A 19,147-nucleotide genomic window follows, 5' to 3' on the forward strand; every position below is an offset into this window, starting at 1 on the left:
CTCTGGATGGACTCGAACCTCCAGTCTTTTGATTAGCAGCTCAGCATGTTAATCTTTTGCAAATGCACTAACTGTGTGGTGCTTGTTATATATTAATATATGCATCAAAGGAAAGCAGGAAAAGCAGAAGATGAATGTACAGCGGGGAAAATTGGCAAAGGCTTCAAATTCAAGGGACAGTCACTATCCTATGCTGTATAAGGGCTGGCTTCATCTCTGGATTTCAGATGTTGGAGTACCTGACATGTTTTCATGAGAACTTGATAAGGAATTTTTCGTGGCAGATCTCTTTCTAGCTGTACTTTAGCCGGTACAGGTAAGAGTAAGATGCCTGGGACACAGCCCTCCAGCCAGTGGACACATGGTCAATCAGATTTTGGCAGGCTCAGGTGACAAACGTGTTTACAAGCCAGATGGGAGGGGAAGCTACAAATGACCAGCTGCAGGCATTAGTTGAGGGACAGAAGAGGGAGACACAGTGTCACCTGGATGGGACCTGAAAGAGCGAAACTCTGGCATAGACGCATTGTGTATCGGGAAGGCCAATCCGGAATGCCCTGGTCGCTTGGAGCCCGGCCATCTCCGCAACCTTCAAATGGGTGTGGATGATTTCATAAGTGGACGTGACCGCCACCGAGGGGAAAGCGAGCAAGGAAGTGAGAGTAACTGCAGGGGGAGGGTTGGGGTGGGGAGGAGAGGGAGCAGTGGGAGGGATGTAGGGGAGGAGCGGAGGGGTGGAGGAGCAGTGGGAGGGGTGCGGGAGGGTGGAGGCTGGAGGAAAGGGCGCTTCGGCCAGACGGGAGGAAGTGCGCGAGGTCTGGGTTCCAGCTCACGGCAGCTCGCGGGTGCGGCAGCCAGGTGAACCCGCGATGCTGCTGCGCTGGAGGCCGGGACTGCTGCTGCTGCTGCTCCTGGGGCAGCTCGGTCTCCTCTGCCGGGGCGCCCTGGCGGCACAGGGGCTAGCCGAGGACACCGTGGAGCTAGACTTCTTCACCAAGCGGCCGGTACACCTGGTGAGCCCTGCCTTCCTGTCCTTCACCATAGACGCCAACCTGGTCACGGACCCGCGGTTCCTCACCTTCCTGGGGTAAGCGCCGACCTCCCCCCTCCGCCGTCTCCTCTCCTGTCCTGACGCCTACACCCGCCCTGCCAACCGCTCTCCACTCTTCTGAGCTGAAATAACTTCACACTCTGTCTTGAGAACCACGGCGCCTCTCTCTTCCTCTCACTCTCTCTCTCTAGCGACATCCACCCCCAAACCGCCCTTTACTTCATTCATTCAAGAGCAGCAGTTGGCTGAACGCCTCCAAAAACCACACCCGTTGCCGTCGAGTCGACTCCGATTCACAGCGACCCCATAGGACAGAGTAGAACTGCCCCACAGGACTTCCAGGGAGAGGGTGGTGGACTTGAACCCTGCCAATCTTTTGGCTATAGCAGCTGAGCTCTTAACCACTGCGCCACAACGCCTCCAAGGGCTGGGGATTAAGGGGAAATTTGGGAAAGAAACTGCCCACCTGCCTCAGCCTCGAGACAGGACGCGGCAGCCCGCCAAGTGAACCTGGGCAGCTGGGAGAGCTTGAATTTGCTGCTCAGTGTAGGGACAAGGTTGTGCACCAGGCTTCCGTCTTTTGAACCCGTCTTTTGAACTGTGTTAGGAAGATTTAAGAAATAAAAGTCAGATGGAAAAGTCTGCGAAGGAGAAGAATAAACGTTACTCCTCTTGTTAAAAAAAAACAAAAACAAATACATATTAAATAAACGAAACCTAAGAGACTATTGCCGTGACTTACAGAGTCTTAATAAAAAGATAATTATCCAAATGAAGCTGCAATATGTAGCACTGCTTTAACTGTTGTGATTTCTTTCTTTTCTCACGTGAGGAAGAAAGAACCTGGTGCAGGTTATGTCCCCTCCAGGGATGCATCCGGCTGACCCCATGGTGGTGGTGATGGGGGGGTGGGGAGGCTGCAGGGAGAGGCTCCACGTACCTCCAGAGATGGCGATATCTCAACCAGCCCAGACAGACGAGAATCTCGCCATTGTCGAAAACTAGATGCTGCCCTTCTTGTGCCTACATTGTTAGCTGCCATTGCTAATTTCCATCGTTTACTCTGCAAATAAAGTGGGCAGCCCAGTAATTAAGAGCTTGGAAGTCGTAACACCCTGGCTTGATTCTCAACTCTGCCAAAGCTGGGTGACTTGGTTTTTACAGTTCGCTTGGGAACCCCAAGTCTCAGTTTTTTCATCGGTAGAATGGAACTTCTAAAACTTACCTCATAGGGTTGCTATGAGGATTTGACGAGATAATAAGTATTTAGCACAGTGTTTGACAGAGTTAAGTGTTTGAATTTAAATTTAAGCCAGTTGAATATTTCTGGGATCTGGTGAGAATTTGCTAACCATTCACCAGTTCTCTGTGTCTGTGGCAGTGGAGAGAGAATTCCTGGTAGAGAGGAGTCCCCAATTTTTGTCCTTCTCTTAGGGATGGGAAGCACTGGAAGATTGCTCTGGAGAAGTGCTAAACTACAGGGCTCCAGATCTGAGGACTCCAGCGCTAGCTTGGTGGTAGGGGAGGGTGATGGGGGAAGAGAAGGTCTGAGGTGTCTTCCTCCAAACAGAGGGATTCAGTAATGTCCATTTACTGAAATGTGAGAACTCAAGTCTTCTGCTACAGCAGCCAGCATATACTCCCTCCATCCCAGGAAGGGCATTTGGGGATTCCTCCCTGGAGAAATATGTCCAAAAGAAATCCTGTATGACTTTCAGGGTCCAGGCCTGATCACTGTGCAATCAAGCCCATCAGTTGACTAGCACTCCCTACCCCAAACACAGACACCCAGAGCTTCCAGTCTGCAATTTAATTTGCTTTCTTAAAGCATGTCTCTTAATATCCTATTAAAAAAACCCAACAACAAAAAACCCTGTTGCCATTAAGTCGATGCTGACTCACAGTGACCCTATAGGACAGAGTAGAACTGCCCCATAGAGTTTCCGAAGAGCGGCTGGTGGATTCAAACGGCCGACCTTTTGGTTAGTAGTGGAACGCTTAACCACTGGCACCACTAATCCTCCTAATATCTTATAGCACTTCCCTTTTTTCTAACCCCCTCTTATTTTTTAAAGTCTAGAGGATAATGAAAAACCAAGAGAGTATAGCATGCAAATAGATAATCTGGTTTACAAAACACAGTTGATTCCTATTCATATGGCCTGCCTCCCAGGGTGGCTCTGGAGCTTCTGCAGGCCCCTTCCCATGGCAGAGGCTGTATTCTATGCCCACTCCCCAGGAGCATCCACAAGCACATCCATATGTTCCCAGCTGACACCTGAAAGACCGCAGCTCAATGAGCAGCAGGGGCACCCTTTCGTCATCTAAGACCAAGCTTCCAAATTCTGGTGTGAGGCTCCATCTCCCCAGGATGGTTAGCACTGTGCCTAGAGTAGAACACTCCATATTTAGCTCGTATCTCAGAAGATAAAACTAAATTTAATATCCATTCACAGTAGCAAGGATGAGATGGGTGCTGCTTTTATTACAGTTCCTCAAAGGTGAAGATATTTGGGTGACAAAATTTAGATGCAAGGATGGCAAGAGCTGAGCAGATAAAAGCTGAAGTAATAAGAAAGGAGAAGACATTTAAAATAGATGACACTTATTGAACCCTTGTCATATGCCAGACCTTGTTCTCAATACCTCGTAGGTATTAATTCATTTAATATTTGCTACCAAACTATGAGATGAGCTCTGTTCTTATCCTCATTTTAAAAATGAAGAAATTGAGGCTCAAGAAGTTGAAATAACTTACTCATGGTCCTCCAGCTAGTAAATGCAGCAGTCAGAGCTTAAACCCAGATTCTCTGATGCCAGAGATAACAGCACACAAAAAGAAAGTAAAGCAAATTATATATTTTTAATTATTATTTCAGAACAGATTTTTTTTTACTGTTGTAAATATACATATATAACACAACAACGACCAATTCAACATTTAATTTATATAATTTTTAAAGAAAACAAACAGGGTAGAGTCTGGTAGAAAAAGGTTGTCTGGAAACAAATTGAGAAGACGGATATAATGAAAAGAAGTACTGACATGAGAGAATCAGGGCCCAAACCTCTAAGGTACTTCAAAGGAGGCCTAAATGAATTTAATCAGATGGCATGATTCTGCCTTCCGGAGATGGCAAGCAGGTTTTTTCGCATTTGCAACTAGAGAACACAGAGCACACAAATCTTATATGCCAATGATAGAAAAATCTAAAATTGGAAATAGCATCTTTTCAACTTGCCCTCTTCTCAGAGGTAGCTAATCAAAAAACCAAACAAAATACTTCCCAAAACAACACGCAGAGCCCCAAAGAGGCCTCAGCGGTCAATGATGGAAGGCTTTACACCCGTGCTGCACAATGAAATATAATGTGAGCCTTATATGCAAGCCACATACATAATGTTAAATTTTCTAATAGCCATATTAAAGTAAAAAGAAATAGGGGAAATTAATTTTAACAATGCATTTTATTTAATAAAATCTATCCAAAATATTATCACTGCAATGTGCAAGCAATTACAAAACATTATTTATGAGATATATAAATTTTGGGGGCCAAATCTTTGAAATCCAGTGCATATTTTACACTTACAGTACTTCAATTCAGACTAGCCACTTTTCAAGGGCTCAACAGCCACATGTGGCCAGTGGCTGCCACATTGGACAGTGCAGCTCTAGATTTTAATTAAGTCACAGTTAACTAGTACAAGGTAAAAACGTGCAAGTACTGAGTCAGGGGTAGAGATCATAAGTATTACAGAGCAAAGGTAGTATTTAACAGCAATAGCAGTAATAATGCAGTTGTGCTTGCTTTTCTTAACAATTTGCTTATTTTTCTTCAGCGAAGTTCATCTTTCTGCCAATTTAATAAATATTTATTAATAACAGCTTTCAATAATCAGATTTCTGCATCTTCATTGACAAAGTTGCTCTTCATCTTTGGAAAAGCACTTATCAATGTTAAATGCACATTCTCATGACCAGTGTTGGAAAGAGCCAGGCCCTTCATATGCCTGTTGCTGACAGAAATAACCTCAGCCAAAGAGAAGCGAACTGAGAGCAATCACAGGCCCTAGACTCACATTTTTTACTACGGAGAAGTGCTCCCCTCCCTCTCCGCATGGAGCTGTCGTCCTCCCCAACACCCCACCCACCTTTCCACTGTGCCCCCTGAGCTCTTTGTGTGGTAAGCCCTACCCTCCTCAACCTACCTGCTCTAGGAAAACTTGGCTTTTCACAGAAGACACTTTCCCCCGTAGCCCTTTTGAGTAAAGGCTTCACATTCTCCCAGACTCCAACCCTTTCCTCACTTCCCCCAAGCAGCTTCTAGACAATTGTTCACTATTTTGACTCCTAGATTGCTGTAGCTCAAATCCCTTTCGGCTGTGTTACCTCGGTCAGATTACTTCGCCTCCCTTCGCTTCAGGTTCCTCATCTGTTAAATGAAGATAATGACACCTATTTCTTCGGTTGTTTGGGGATTAAGTGAAATAATATATGTAAACTGCCTAAAACATTCAATTCAGACTAAACTGATGCATGTTAGAGAGGGTCGTCCGGACTCCACTGTAAGGCTCTCTGACTCCATGTCTGCCTCTCGTCTATGCTCCTTGTCACTGTGCTCTGATCATTTTGTTCTCAATTCTTGTTGGTCGAAGACTGGCACTTATAGTTACCACTCCACCCCTCAAGTCCCATCATCATCTTAGATGACTTCAAGTTCACCTGGATAAACTGTCTCTCAGTTTTTGACCTTCACATTTTTTGATGATCTTCACTCCATGTTGAACTGGAGCCAACTTGCACCAGCTTGTAAGATGTATGCATCTCTTCACAACTCCGCATTCAGTGACGTCATACTGGTATCTTGAAATCAGCCATGGTGGGAATAGTTCCACCGTGGAAACTGGCAAACACAAAAAAGTAGAGCATTCTTTCCTGAGAGCCATCTTATCAGCACACACTGCTTCACTCCATTTCGACCACCTAATGCTATGCCTCACCTTGACTCTTTCTACCACAGAGAACCTTTCAATAGCTGAAATCTTAAATTCAGAATCCCATTCTTGGATTGCAGTTCCTTACCTTCCTAGCTCTTTTACTCTTACCACATTGTTTTTTAAGTACCTCCACTGAACCTTTTAGTAACCTCCTCTTCTATTTCTTCTGTATCTAACTTGCACGTCTTGATTCATCACATGAACTTTTTGTGATAATATACCCAACTCCCTGCCCCATTGTTTTTCCTGCTAAAACCCCAAAGCTGGTTTAGTCTGATTAAATTTTCCCTTCTTGGAATCTATAGGATGGCCATAAAGTGTGGAATCAGAAAATACTATTTAATCATAAATTGTAATGCATCTCAGTAAACCATGTTTGGAGCCCTGATGGCACAGTACTTAAGAGCTCAGCTGCTAACCAACAGGTCGGCAGTTCGAATCCACTAGCTACTCCTTGGAAACCCTACAAGGCAGTTCTACTCTGTCCTATAGGGTCTCTATGAGTTGAAATTGACTCGACAGCAATGGGTAAACCACATTTATGTGTTTGCCTCTGTTTTCAGTCTTAGTGGCTACTCTGTATAGCTGGGCTATTGAGCTTTTGGCCAAAAAAAATCTCAGGGCCACATAGATTGATGTTACACTAGAAATTCTTGGCTCCAGACTTACTTAACCCTTAGCGCTGTCCCTTAACTCTTAATTTCCCTGCCTTTCTCATTCTCCTCTTTCTTCAAAACTCCAACCCCACCTCTACCCACATCGCTCTTAGCATATGACCAAATTTCTTCTGCCCAGGGAAAATGAAGTCACTAGACAGGAACTTCTTTCTCTTCTTGCTGTCCAACCTGCAGACATACCATGCCTTTGTCCACCTTCTTTCCTTCCTCTGGTCTCAGACCAGTCCTACCAGTTTTGCTCTGCATCCCGTGCCCTCCTGCCTCCTCAAGGACTTTGTTCTATCAATCATCTCTTCTCTCTCCTGTATCTCCAACTTCTCTCTTTTTATTGGCTCCTTCCTCTTGATACAGAAATGTCCACAAGTCTCTCCCATCTCACACACCTCCCTGCGACCTGCCTCTGAAGTAACTGCCCTATTTCTCTCCTCCCCTTCATAGCCTTCCCTATTGCGCATTCCTTCCTTATTCCACCCACATGGTGTCACGATGATGACATTGTGTCACTAAAACCAGTTTCTCTGACTGGTTTGATTGCTTTATCCAATGAATACTTTTCAATCTCTATCTCATTTGGTCTGTTGGCAGCATTTGGCATGGCTGATAACTTGAAACTCTTTCTTCTCCCTTTGGGTCTGTGACAATTCCATCTCCTGGGGTTTCTCCCACCCCTCTGATGGATCTCACTCTCTTTTTTGTGTCTTGTCTTAAATGTCATTGTTCCTCAGAATTCTGACCTAGGGCTTCTTTTCACTCCACATAGTCTCCTAAGTGATCTCATCCATTTCCATTACTTCAGATACTATTCGTGGAGTGGTGTGCTGGGAAATGTTTAACAATTGGCTTTCTGGGAATGAGAGAACTGATCTGTGGTCGTTGTTGATTTCTGTGGTGTAAATACTCCCATCATGGCTGACTATGACTCCCAACATTTTAACAACTGGCTCATAAAATTCCTCAAAATTTAATAATTGGCTTTCATAAGTTGATATGAGCTGGTACAAGCTGACTCCAACACACCTGCTTTTGTATCAGAGGTAAGCAGCTTATTTTTGCACAAAAAGGTAAAATAAAAATAACCTGCAGACTTTTCTCCCCCAACAAACTGCTCCAGAAACGGAATATCTGCAGCTGCTTTTATGCTTTCTTTTGCTGTTTCCATGTCACTGTGACAGGGTTATTTTTTTTCTTTTCTGTCTTGTGTATGTGATTGAAATATTGCGCCTTTGATCAATTTTGTTTTTATGACATGTTTTATAGCTGTTTTAAATCTGTTTTTTTTCTCAGAGGTCATCAATATTGTATTCTCACAGCAACAAAAAGCTCCATCGCAAAGGAGACAAACAAAAAGATCCATAATATCAATACTCTGAAACATGTGATTTCCCTTTACTTGGCAGCAGCCATAGCACTGGGTTTTAATTGAGCTCCAAAAACAGTCTTTGTCGGACCCCACTTGCCCTTTTGTCAGGCTGGACTCACTTGTTCATTCAGTTAACAAATATTTCTTGAGTGACAGCTGTGTGCCAGGCAGTTATCTAGGTGCTGAGGAGACTCTGGTGAATGAGATAGACAAGCTGCCTGTTCTCATCTGGAGCAGGGATTGGGAGTAGGAGAGGTGATAAACCAAGGAAACAAACAAGATGCTAATTTCAGACAGGGGTGAATGCTATGTGATGGGATGGGGTAAGATCCCTGGGTGGCTTTGCACTTGACTACTAACCTAAAGGTTGGCAGTTCAAATCCACCTAGCTGCACGATGGAAGATCATCTGGTAATCTGCTTCCAAAAAGAATACAGCCAAGAAAACCCTATGGAACAGTTTTTCTCTGTAACACATGGGGTCGCCGCAAGTCGGAATTGACTTGACGGTAACAGGGTTGGTTTTTTGGAATGTGATGGAGAAGTCCCTGGGTGGTGCAGTTACATGCTCAGCTGCCAACTGAAAGAGGTTCAAGTCCACCCAGAAGCACCTCAGAAGACAGGCCTGGCCATCTACTCCCGAAAAATCAGCCATTGAAAACTCTATGGAGTACAGTTCTACTCTGACACACATGTGGTCGCCATGAGTCAAGAGCCACTCAGGGGCAACTGGTTAATGTGATGGTGAGTGCCCCAAGGTGGTACGGTCAATACTCACCTCTGGGGACCAGGCTCTGGGACTTGGGCATCTGCCCAGACTAGGCATATCTTGTGATGTCACAGCTCCTTTTTCCCAGGTGCTAGTTTCCTTCCACTTCCCAGTGAGCACCGGTCTCTCACTCTCACAAATACTGGCTACACAAGTCTAATAGAGCTTCCTCTGTCATCAGACACAATTGAAGTGCCAAGCACCAGAATCAGTGCCTGGTCAAAGGCAGTGGAGCAGGGCTGGGCTGGTGTGACTCTCTGAGGAATTTTCTCGTATCAGTTTTAGGGCTGTGTCACAGGACCTTTGGGCTAGAGGCTCCTGGTCACTGACTTTTATACTGAGGACCCTCAAATCTATCTCCCCAGCTAGATGTGTATCCTGAGCTCCACACTCAAATGGTCAACTACCTGATGGAAATATCTCTTTTGATGTTCCATCAGCATCTCAAATTCTACAAAATTGAACTCATTTCCCCTGTCTCCCACTTCATTCCCATTTCCAACCCATCACCTATTCTTCATCTCAGCAAACAAAACCACATTTCCCGATGCTTCCTGTGAGTAATCCTTAACTCCTCCCCAACATCCAAGTAATCATTGAATCTATTGTTTCTACCTCTAAATATCTCTTGAATCCTTCCACTTCTCTCCGTCAATCCCCCCGCTATTACCTTACCTCAGGCCGTCACTTTCTGCCTACATTCACATGACCACAGTTGTCCCCTAATTCTTCTCCTACTCCCAGTCTTGGTCCTTCTAATCAGTTAAACACAATGCAGCTTAAGACTCCTTTCTAAAATAAACATCTGGCCAGGTCACGTCACTGCTTTAAATTCTTCCATAGCTCCCCATTGTCCTTATATAAAGTTGGAACTCCTGGACATGCACTTCTGGGACCTTTTGGATATAGCCCTGTTTACCTCTCCAGCCTACTCTCTCCCTGTTACTCCTTGCTCCCATCTCTAGGCTCAGGCCACACCTGTTCGTTTTTCAGTGGGGACATATTCTTTCTTCCCTTTGGTCTTTGCATAACCTGTTTTCTACAACTGGAGCACTTCCTTCAGTCTCATCCCACTACCTTTGATTTGGCTAAGGCTTGTTCTTCTTGCTTGTCTAACAGTGACGCCACTTCTCCTGGAAAGCCTTCTGTAACCACCTCCACCTCCAACCCAAAGCCTGGATTAGGAGCGCCTTTTGTGTGTTACCATAGCCATCATCACACTATTTGGGTATTTGTCAATAAATTATAAATTATGAGTGCAGCAACTGTCTGTCTTGTTTGCCATTGTATCTCCAGCAACTAGCATAATGCCTGGCACAGAGTAGGTCAGCAATAAATATTTGTTGACTAAATTAATGGATGGCTATGTTTCCTTTAAGTAAATCTTCGTTTCTTCACCTATTCTTAAAAAAAAAAAAAAAAAAGAAACCTTGTATAATTTAAAGTTGTTGGTGTTGTTAGCTACCATGTAGGCAGCCCCTGACTCATGGCTGCCCCATATACAACAGAGCTAAACGATACCCGGTCCTGCACCATCTCCATGATTGGTTGGGAATAGGACTGTAGTGATTCATAGGGTTTTCATCGGCTGATTTTTGGAAGTAGATCACCTGGCCTTTTTTCCTAGTCCTTCTTAGTCTGGAAGCTCTGCTGAAACCTGTTCAGTATCGTAGCAACATGCAAGCCTTCACTGACAGACAGGTGGTAGCTGCGTATGAGGTGTGTTGGCCAGGAATAGAACAAAGGTCTACCACATGGAAGGCATGAACTCCACCACTGAACCACCAATGTCCCCTACAATTTAAAGTATTATGTGCTTATGGAAAACTTCTAAAACACTAAAAACTAATAGAAAAGACTCTATCGCTCACCTCCCCACACAATAATGACCACTGTTACCATTCTGGCATATTTTTCTCCTTCTGCGTATATTATTTTCATTGTTGATATCACATGATGTGTATAGTTTATTTTTCTTTGTGTTTGTAGCAAAGTGGAAATAGCTTTCCTCTTCCTTACTTAGTCCAAAGCAGCATTTCTGTTAAAATTTCAGGTGGCTTTCAGGATTCCGTGACAGACGCCATCTTCCTAGAGTTCTTCAGTGTTCTCAGGCATTTCAGCCAGGTGGATTCCAGGATGACAGCATTTCTGAAGTCACACTTTGTGCTCCATTTCTTAGTCCTAGGGCTTGTAATACTTTCAGGGGCTCAAGAAAATATTTTGATTTCTTTTAAGATCAGAAGAAAATGAACTTTTAGGCCATAGAAACTATTTTAATATATAATATCGACATATTTGTCTTTATACCAGTATAGCCATAAAATAAAATTTTACTAGTTTTGGGGGAGGAAGGGGCCCTTGGAGTACCCAGGAGCCATGAAAGCCACAATGCAGCCCTGCCTGGTGCATTTAAAAGCGCTCAACTTACAAACCAAAAAAAAAAAAGAAGTGGTAAGGAGGAGTCACTGAAGTTTTAAATGCAGAAGACCTATCCTTTGGTCAATTACTATCTTTAAAGTTTTCTTTCTTGAGCATAAACACAGAGAGCTTCTGGAAATTTCACATTAAAAAAAAAAAACCTGTTGCCGTGGAGTCTCTAGGACAGAGTAGAACTGCCCCACAGGGTTTCCAAAGGCTGTAATCTTTACGGAAGCAGACTGCCATATCTTTCTCCTGCGGAGCGGCTGGTGCGTTTGATCTGCCAACCTTTCAGTTAGTAGCCAAGCACTTAACCACTGCACCGCCAAACCAAAAAACCCATTGCTGGCTGTCGAGTCAATTCTAACTCATAGTGACCCTATAGGACAAGGTAGAACTGTCCCATAGGGTTTCCAAGGAGCAGCTGGTGGATTTGAACTGCTGACCTTTTGGTTAGCAGCCAAGCTCTTTACCACTGCACCACCAGGTCTCCACCAGGGCTCCTTAATATATAGTTAAGCAGGAGCACATCTTAAACATTTTAATTTTCTCTCAGGGTCTTTAATTTCCAGGATATTAAGAAGTATTGGCAATTGGATAGTCCTCCTGGAATAATTTTCCAATTCAAAATAAATCCACGTGTAAACTAATTAATGGAGTCATTCTGAGAACTATGCAATATTTGTTTTACGAACATTTCCAGAAGCGATAAGGAAGTGTTGGTCAGGATCACATGTGCAAAACTTTAGAAATATGTGGCAAGTATTCCTGTTACCCAGGTCTTCTGTTTCCTTAGTTTTGCTCTTTAAATATTTATGTGCACCTTCATCTTTCTGAGGGAAGAGACTATAGTTCTAATTCCATTCCATAGCATTTGGTACCATTCTAAGCACATAGCAGGCCCCTATTGCGAAAATTTTTGGCTTGGCAGGATATACATTTAGAATTGCTCAAACTAGAGGTGTTGATGATAGGAATTAGAGTCTAGTATATAATTCTAAGTCATTTAACTTAAATTCAGAAGGATGATCTTTCTTGGAATTAAGTCCAGTCCTGAGCAATTTGCAAAAATATACAGCATATCCACTGAGCTTTCTAAAAGAAAAATGTTGCAATTTAATGGTTACTGGTTGGCACCACAGTGAAGAAGGCCTCCAGATCTGCTCTTCTTAATAATTACTATTTCTGTTGTAAATCTAAAGAATTCCAGTCCTAACAAGTGACTGTAATTATGTCTAAGAAACAACAAAATTTGACTGGCAAATAAAATAAATAAATAAATAAATCTGACAATCTACCTGTCTCCATTTGCTTAAACTGGTACCATGGAAGGTACCAGAAGCTTTGGTCTGGCACTCAGGTCTTGTTCAAGTGATCTCAGATGAAGTAGTTTATGAACTTCTCCGGAAATACAAATTTTTGAAGACAATCTATTTTTCAGAGACAGAGTCATCACTCAGTTTTAACCTTATCTCTTTCCATCAAGCATAAAAGGGTATGACTTTTTTTTAAAAGGACTGAATACTATCCTACTTGTCAAATATAAACTCTTTCCAGAATTAGAGTTCCAAGTTGCCTCTGGGTGCCTAGAAGAACAACCTTGCAATTAGATTCTAATGGAGAAGATCCTCCCTTGATAGCAATGTTATTTCATATATTAAATGTTTTCCTTCTGTTTATCTTCTTCATACAACTGGATATTAAAAATTAGATCCACCAAGGGAGAAAGGAGTCAAAATGTTTGACTGGATTGTCTTGGCGGAAAAAGGAGTTTTAATTTTAACTTCTTGCTTGTCTTCACTACAGTTCTCCAAAGCTTCGCACTTTGGCCAGAGGCTTGTCTCCTGCATACCTGAGATTCGGTGGCACCAAGACGGACTTCCTAATTTTTGACCCAAAGAAGGAACCAACCTTTGAAGAGAGAAGTTTCTGGCAGTCTCAAGTCAATCAGGGTGAAATTTTGTAAAAAATTATCTATGTATTTTAATAAACTTGAGTCACTGTTTGGTTAGAGAGATAGGTTATTGTTCACACCTAACAATTAATGGAAACCCTGGTGGCGTAGTGGTTAAGAGTTTGGCTGCTAACCAAAAGGTTGGCAGTTCGAATTCACCAGGCACTCCTTCGAAACCCTATAGGGCCGTTCTATTCTGTCCTATACGGTCACTATGAGTCGGAATGTATTTGACGGCAACAGGTTTAGTTCTTCCGTTAACAATTAATAACTAAGTGCCTCCAGATGACCTTCCGAGGTACCTAAACAAAAGGTGGAAGCAATGGGCAGGTTTTCTCATAATGTTTTCTTAATTTTAAGACCTTATAAAAAAAGGTGTGCTGGGCAAATGTGAAAGTTAATTGTGCTGTAAAATAGAACAATGACTGTAGCTGAAGGAGAGAGCTTCGTAGAGGGAACATACTGGGCAGAAATGGGTCAAACTAAAGAGGGTACTTCCAGCTGGAGGTGTAGCAATGGATCAAAGTACATTTATCCTGGAAATAGAGTGTGGATGAAAGGTATAACAACGGAATGTGGAGAAATACACTGCTTCTAAGAATGGATTTTAAGACTTGATTTGTTGGGCAGTGGTTCTCCAACTTTATTGACTATGCATAATCGCCTAGAGTGCTTTTGAATATTGGGAGTCTTGGGCTTCACTCTTTGTTGTTGTTAGCTGCCACTGAGTTAGCCTTTGACTCATGGCGACCCAGTGGGTGTGCTACAAAGTAGAACTGCTCTATAGGATTTTCTTGGCTGTAACCTTTATGGAAGCAGTTCGCTAGGCCTTTCTTCTGTGGTGCTGCTAGGTGAGTTCGAACTGCCAACCTTTGGGTTAGCAGCCAATCACAAGCCTCTTGTGCCACCAGGGCTTCACCTTAGATTCCAAGTTTAACAAGCTCCTCGGGTGATTCTGTTATTGGAAGTCTAGGCCTCATCTGAGAACCCTGTCCTAGGGCGTCCCAAGAACTTGCCCTGCGTCTTTCTAAGTGTTATTCAGACATCAAGTGGAAGTTCATTTATAATAAAAATAATAAATATTTTTATTATTACTAGCAATAAAATATTATTTATAATATTAAATACAATTTAAAAGATTGTATGTACCATTTATAAGAATGTGTGCATAATGTGTATATTAATGAGTAATATTTCATTAATTCATACATGAAGTATTTTTCTTAGGAAACAAGAAGTAGTTAGAACAGCTAATCAACTAATCAGAATAGTAATTGGAAAAAATAGAAAAAAGCGGAGTAACTTGAATAACAAGTTGGAAGCATTTTATGTTTAGACTTGGCCCTTTCCTACCAGCCACATGCTTTCAAAAGGCCTCTTAAGCAGGAAACTGTCCTTTGCACATCAGTCTTCTTCATCCTGTGTGGGTTCACTGGAATTATCCTAGTGCCGCTGAAACATCCTTTCTGAGCACAGGGATGGATGAGGCACTGACTGCCAGAAAGCCAGAATGTGCATCTTCCCAGAAAGGAAGTTGCTGGCCAGTCAGCCAGCATTGGCAGTGAGCTCGAGCGGCCCTGCTGTCTTACGATAAAGAAACCTAGTCTGCCTGACAGGATAGTAGGGGGTTTTCCAGATATGCATGTTGTGGTCCCAGAATTTAAAGGGAAAAAGGTCAACATTTCTGGTTGTACATTCCATTACGATGAGGGTTTTACAGTAGCTGGACTACAAAAAGCAGATGTAGTCTAGCTACAGTAAAATTGGAACCTGTGTAAGGCAGAAACCTGTCAGAGGAGGAAAACTCAAATATTTTGCATTAACAGAGAGTGACAGGAAAGTGGAAGGCTGCTGTCAAAGGTGGAAAACTTGCAAGACCCAGAAAATCAAGAAAGTCCTGTTGAGTTCTGGCTCTCCCAGGTTTCACTGTATTTTGAAGATGAACCTTAGGAGAACTGATCTACACTTTCTTCAGTAGGGTTCTCTAGTAAATCAAGCTTCAGAATTATTAAATAATTTGAAGTTACGTCCAGTGTACCTGTGTTCAGTGTGTGTCCAGTGTTTCCTAGCAAACCTGCCTCTTGGTTGGTTTCTGTGGTGATTCACCAGCAAGATATGATATTTGTAACAGAATATATCTTTCTCTGATCTGATACCTAATAACCAGAAACTTAATTATCCTGCTTTAGTCACATAAACAGCTAAGTAAATATATGTATGGGATTTCAACCTTATCACCATGAAAGTAGATCCTCTAAATTCTTTTTCCCGTTTGCAGATATTTGCAAATCTGGATCCATCCCCTCTGATGTGGAGAAGAGGTTACGGTTGGAATGGCCCTTCCAGGAGCAACTGCTGCTCAGAGAACAGTATCAGAAAAAGTTCAAGAACAGCACCTACTCAAGTAAGAAATGAAAAACACCCTGCAGGTGTTCCAGCCCCCAAAATATTTGGATAGTTTGGATTTGGACTTGAATCTAATAATCCCTAAGCAGCTGTTGTGTAAAGCTGCAATCAGTTGCTGCTGAGTCAATCCAACTCATGGTGACCCCATGTGTGTCAGAAAAGAACTGTGCTCCATCGGGTTTCAAGCTGCTTTTTTGAAAGTAGATCTCCAGGCCTTTCTTCCGAGGTGCCTCTGGGTAGACTCTAACCTCCAACCTTTTGATTAGTAGCTCAGCACATTAACCTTTTGCACCATCCAGGGACTTTGCATAAAGCAGCTGAGTGCTTAACCACCGTGCCACCAGGGCTTCTGTGGTAAAGCTGTATAGTACTCAGATGCTATCTAGAGTTAACAGGAAATCTTGAACTCCAAAGGTCTATCTGTATTTCTTTTTTTAATCTGGCTTTTTTTGTTGGCCATTGAGTTAAATATAGAAATCCATGATTCGCAAGCTGATAATGACCTTCACTGCTCTGTAGAACTAGGGAGTCAAGGAAACATGAATATATTCCTCAAAAAAAAAGTAAAATACAAAAATATAAAGGGTATGACGTGAAAGTCCTTCGCACCTCCTTGCCCACCCCATCACCCCTACCCAGAGAGAACCCCTATTATAAGTTGGTGTGTATCATTAGGCAAGGAAATCCTGAGTTATACCAGACTCCGGGCCATCAGGCAGCTTTCTCGTTTTCTTTCCTCTGTAGCTTTCCAAACATGGGACTAGCTCAGCTAACTGGAGTTGTGTTTCCGTTCACTGATACTGTCTTCCAGTCTTTGAAACTGGATGTATTGTCACACATGGCCTTTAAGGCATACAGAACAAACAATTCTTATTTGACTCTGAAATACACTTTTATTTGTAAGTTGGTGTTTTATACCTAACTAAGGGATGTTGTTTCCCTAGATCTTTGTTAAGAAAATAACCTGCTCAGATACTCTCAAACTTTTTTTGGCTTTTGAAGAATAAATTATCTTCAAGTTAACTAAATTTGGGTTACCAAAACCAAACCCATTGCCATCGAGTCGATTCCAGCTCATAGTGACCCTATAGGACAGAGTAGAACTGCCCCATAAGGTTTCCAAAGATGTAAATCTTTATGGAAGCAGACTGCCACATCTTTCTCCTGCAGAGCGGCTGGTGGGTTCGAACTGCCGACCTTTCAGTTACCAGCTGAGCACTTAACCACTGGGCCACTAGGCTCCTTTAATATGAGTTAGTCAACATTTTTTTTTTTTGTACTTTAGATGAAGTCGCTATAGGGTCGCTATGAGTCAGAATCGACTCGAAGGCAACCGGTTTGATTTTTGTTTTGTTTTTAGATGAAAGTTTACAGAACAAATAGTTTCTCATTAAACAGTTAGTACACATATTGTTTTACGACATTGGTCAACAACCTCACGACATGTCAACACTCTCCCTTCTCAACCTTGGGTTCCTTATTACCAGCTTTTTTGTCCCCTCCTGCCTTCTTGTCCTTGTCCCTGGGCTGTTTGCCCCATTAGTCTCGTTTTATTTTATGGGGCTGTCTAATCTTTAGCTGAAGGGTGAATCTTGGGAGTGACTTCATTACTGAGCTAAAAGGGTGCCCAGGGGCCATACTCTTGGGGTTTCTCCAGTCTCTGTCAGGCCCTTAAGTCTGGTCTTTTTTTGTGAGTTAGAATTTTGTTCTACATTTTTCTCCAGCTCTACCAGACCCTCTGTTGTGATCCTTGTCAGAGCAGTCAGTGGTGGTAGCCGGGCACCATCTAGCTGTAATGGACTCAGTCTAGTGGAGGCCGTAATTAGGTGTGGTCCATTAGTCCTTTGGACTAATCTTTCCCTTGTGTCTTGTTTTCTTCATTCTCCCTTGCTCCCGAAGGGGTGAGACCAGTGGAGTATCTTAGATGGCCGCTCACAGGCTTTTAAGACCCCAGACGCTACTCACCAAGGTAGGATGTAGAACATTTTCTTTATAAACTATGTTATGCCAATTGAGCTAGATGTTTCCCGAGACCATGGTCCCCACAGCCCTCTGCCCAGCAATTCGGTCCCTCAGGGAGTTTGGATGTGTCTATGGATGTTCCTTGTCAACATTTTTAACAGTACATTATTTAAAGTGGAGCCCTGGTGGTACAGTGCTTAAAGTGCTTGCCTGCTAACCAAAAGGTTGGTGGTTCAAACTCACCAGCCTCTCCACGGGAGAAAGATGTGACGGTCTGCTTCTGAAAAGGTTACAGCCTTGGAAACCCCATGGGGCAGTTCTACTCTGTCTTATAGGGTCACTATGAGTCAAAATCAACTTGATGGCAATGGGTTTTTACTTAAAATAAATTTTTAGTCTTTGTAATATTTTACTGTACACTGCCTGGATTTTAGTGTATCAGATGGGTTTTTTAACTTATGTATATTTTTTAATTTATGAAGTATAGGAAAAGTATGACACATAAAGAATGAGAAAATAGGTTATATACTAATAGATGGGGCCCTGATGGCACTGTGGTTGAGAAAGTGGCTGCTAACCAAAAGGTCAGCAGTTTGAATCCACCAGCCACTCCTTGGAAACACTATGAGGCAGTTTCTACTCTGTCCTGTAGGGTCACTATGAGTTGGAATTGACTCAATGGGGTGTTTTTTGGTTACTAATAGACAGTGTAGTCCTCTAAATTATTTTTTGCATTTTAAAGAGCGGGACAACTACTCTGACACTTTAATAAACATGATCTACAATTGAATGGATTTGGATCTAAGGCAGGGCCATCACAGATCCCATTAAGGAAGTGACAGAAGTATAGAAGGACCACTAGCAGTAAGGTCTCATTTGTAAAGACTCGTTATGGTGTCATTCTACAGGAAAAGAAAGGCCTTCCTTTGCTAACCATGTAACTGGGTCAGTATAACTCCAACCACCCCATTGGCAATGCTAAAATGCATGATAAATACAGATGTTTTATTTATGCAGTAAGATACTTCCATATTTGGAAACAATTAGCTTCTGGTTTAAAATGTTTTATTTTAATCCACACGTGTCAGAAACAAGAAGTTACAAATCTACTGTGTTTAGTCTGGGCACCTATTCATTATAGTGACAAGTATCTCAGAAGATGATAGTGTTTTCACACACTGTTCTGAATCCATGGCTGAGGTTGGTAATGGCTGAGTAACTTAGAGTGGCATCACATGATGGAAGTGGTAGCAAAATTCTGTGTGGCAAGGACATTGTTCAGTCAGTGGCCTGCATCATGCTTTTTCAGGTGTTCTAGAGGATATGAGTAAATTTTCTAGTACAGATCCCCTCGGGGAGTTTGAATGTGTCTATGGGGCTTCCATGACCTTTCCTTGTACAAGTGGTGCTGGTTTCTCCTGTATTGTGTACTGTCCCACCCTTCACCCAAGATACCACTTATCTATTATCTATTTAGTATTCCCCCCCCTCACCGCTCCCATCCCTGGTAACCAACAAAGTTTGTTACATTTTGTGTGTGAATTTTTTCA

The 19,147-nt window shown here is 42.7% G+C and overlaps 1 protein-coding gene across 1 annotated transcript in view; it reads left to right on the plus strand.

Annotated features, from left to right (window-relative positions):
* Positions 1-785: 785 nt before the first annotated feature.
* The window catches only part of HPSE (heparanase), a 53,455-nt gene continuing 35,093 nt past the window's right edge, over positions 786-19,147 (plus strand). Inside the window, exons 1-3 of the mRNA XM_004390971.2 lie at positions 786-1,087; positions 13,082-13,227; positions 15,508-15,633. Coding sequence (XP_004391028.1) covers positions 870-1,087; positions 13,082-13,227; positions 15,508-15,633 — 490 coding nt within the window. The 5' untranslated portion in view covers positions 786-869. The remainder of the gene's footprint in view (positions 1,088-13,081; positions 13,228-15,507; positions 15,634-19,147) is intronic.

The sequence above is a fragment of the Trichechus manatus genome, unplaced genomic scaffold, assembly GCF_000243295.1.
Source record: "Trichechus manatus latirostris isolate Lorelei unplaced genomic scaffold, TriManLat1.0 scaffold00374, whole genome shotgun sequence".
NCBI lineage: Eukaryota > Metazoa > Chordata > Mammalia > Sirenia > Trichechidae > Trichechus > Trichechus manatus.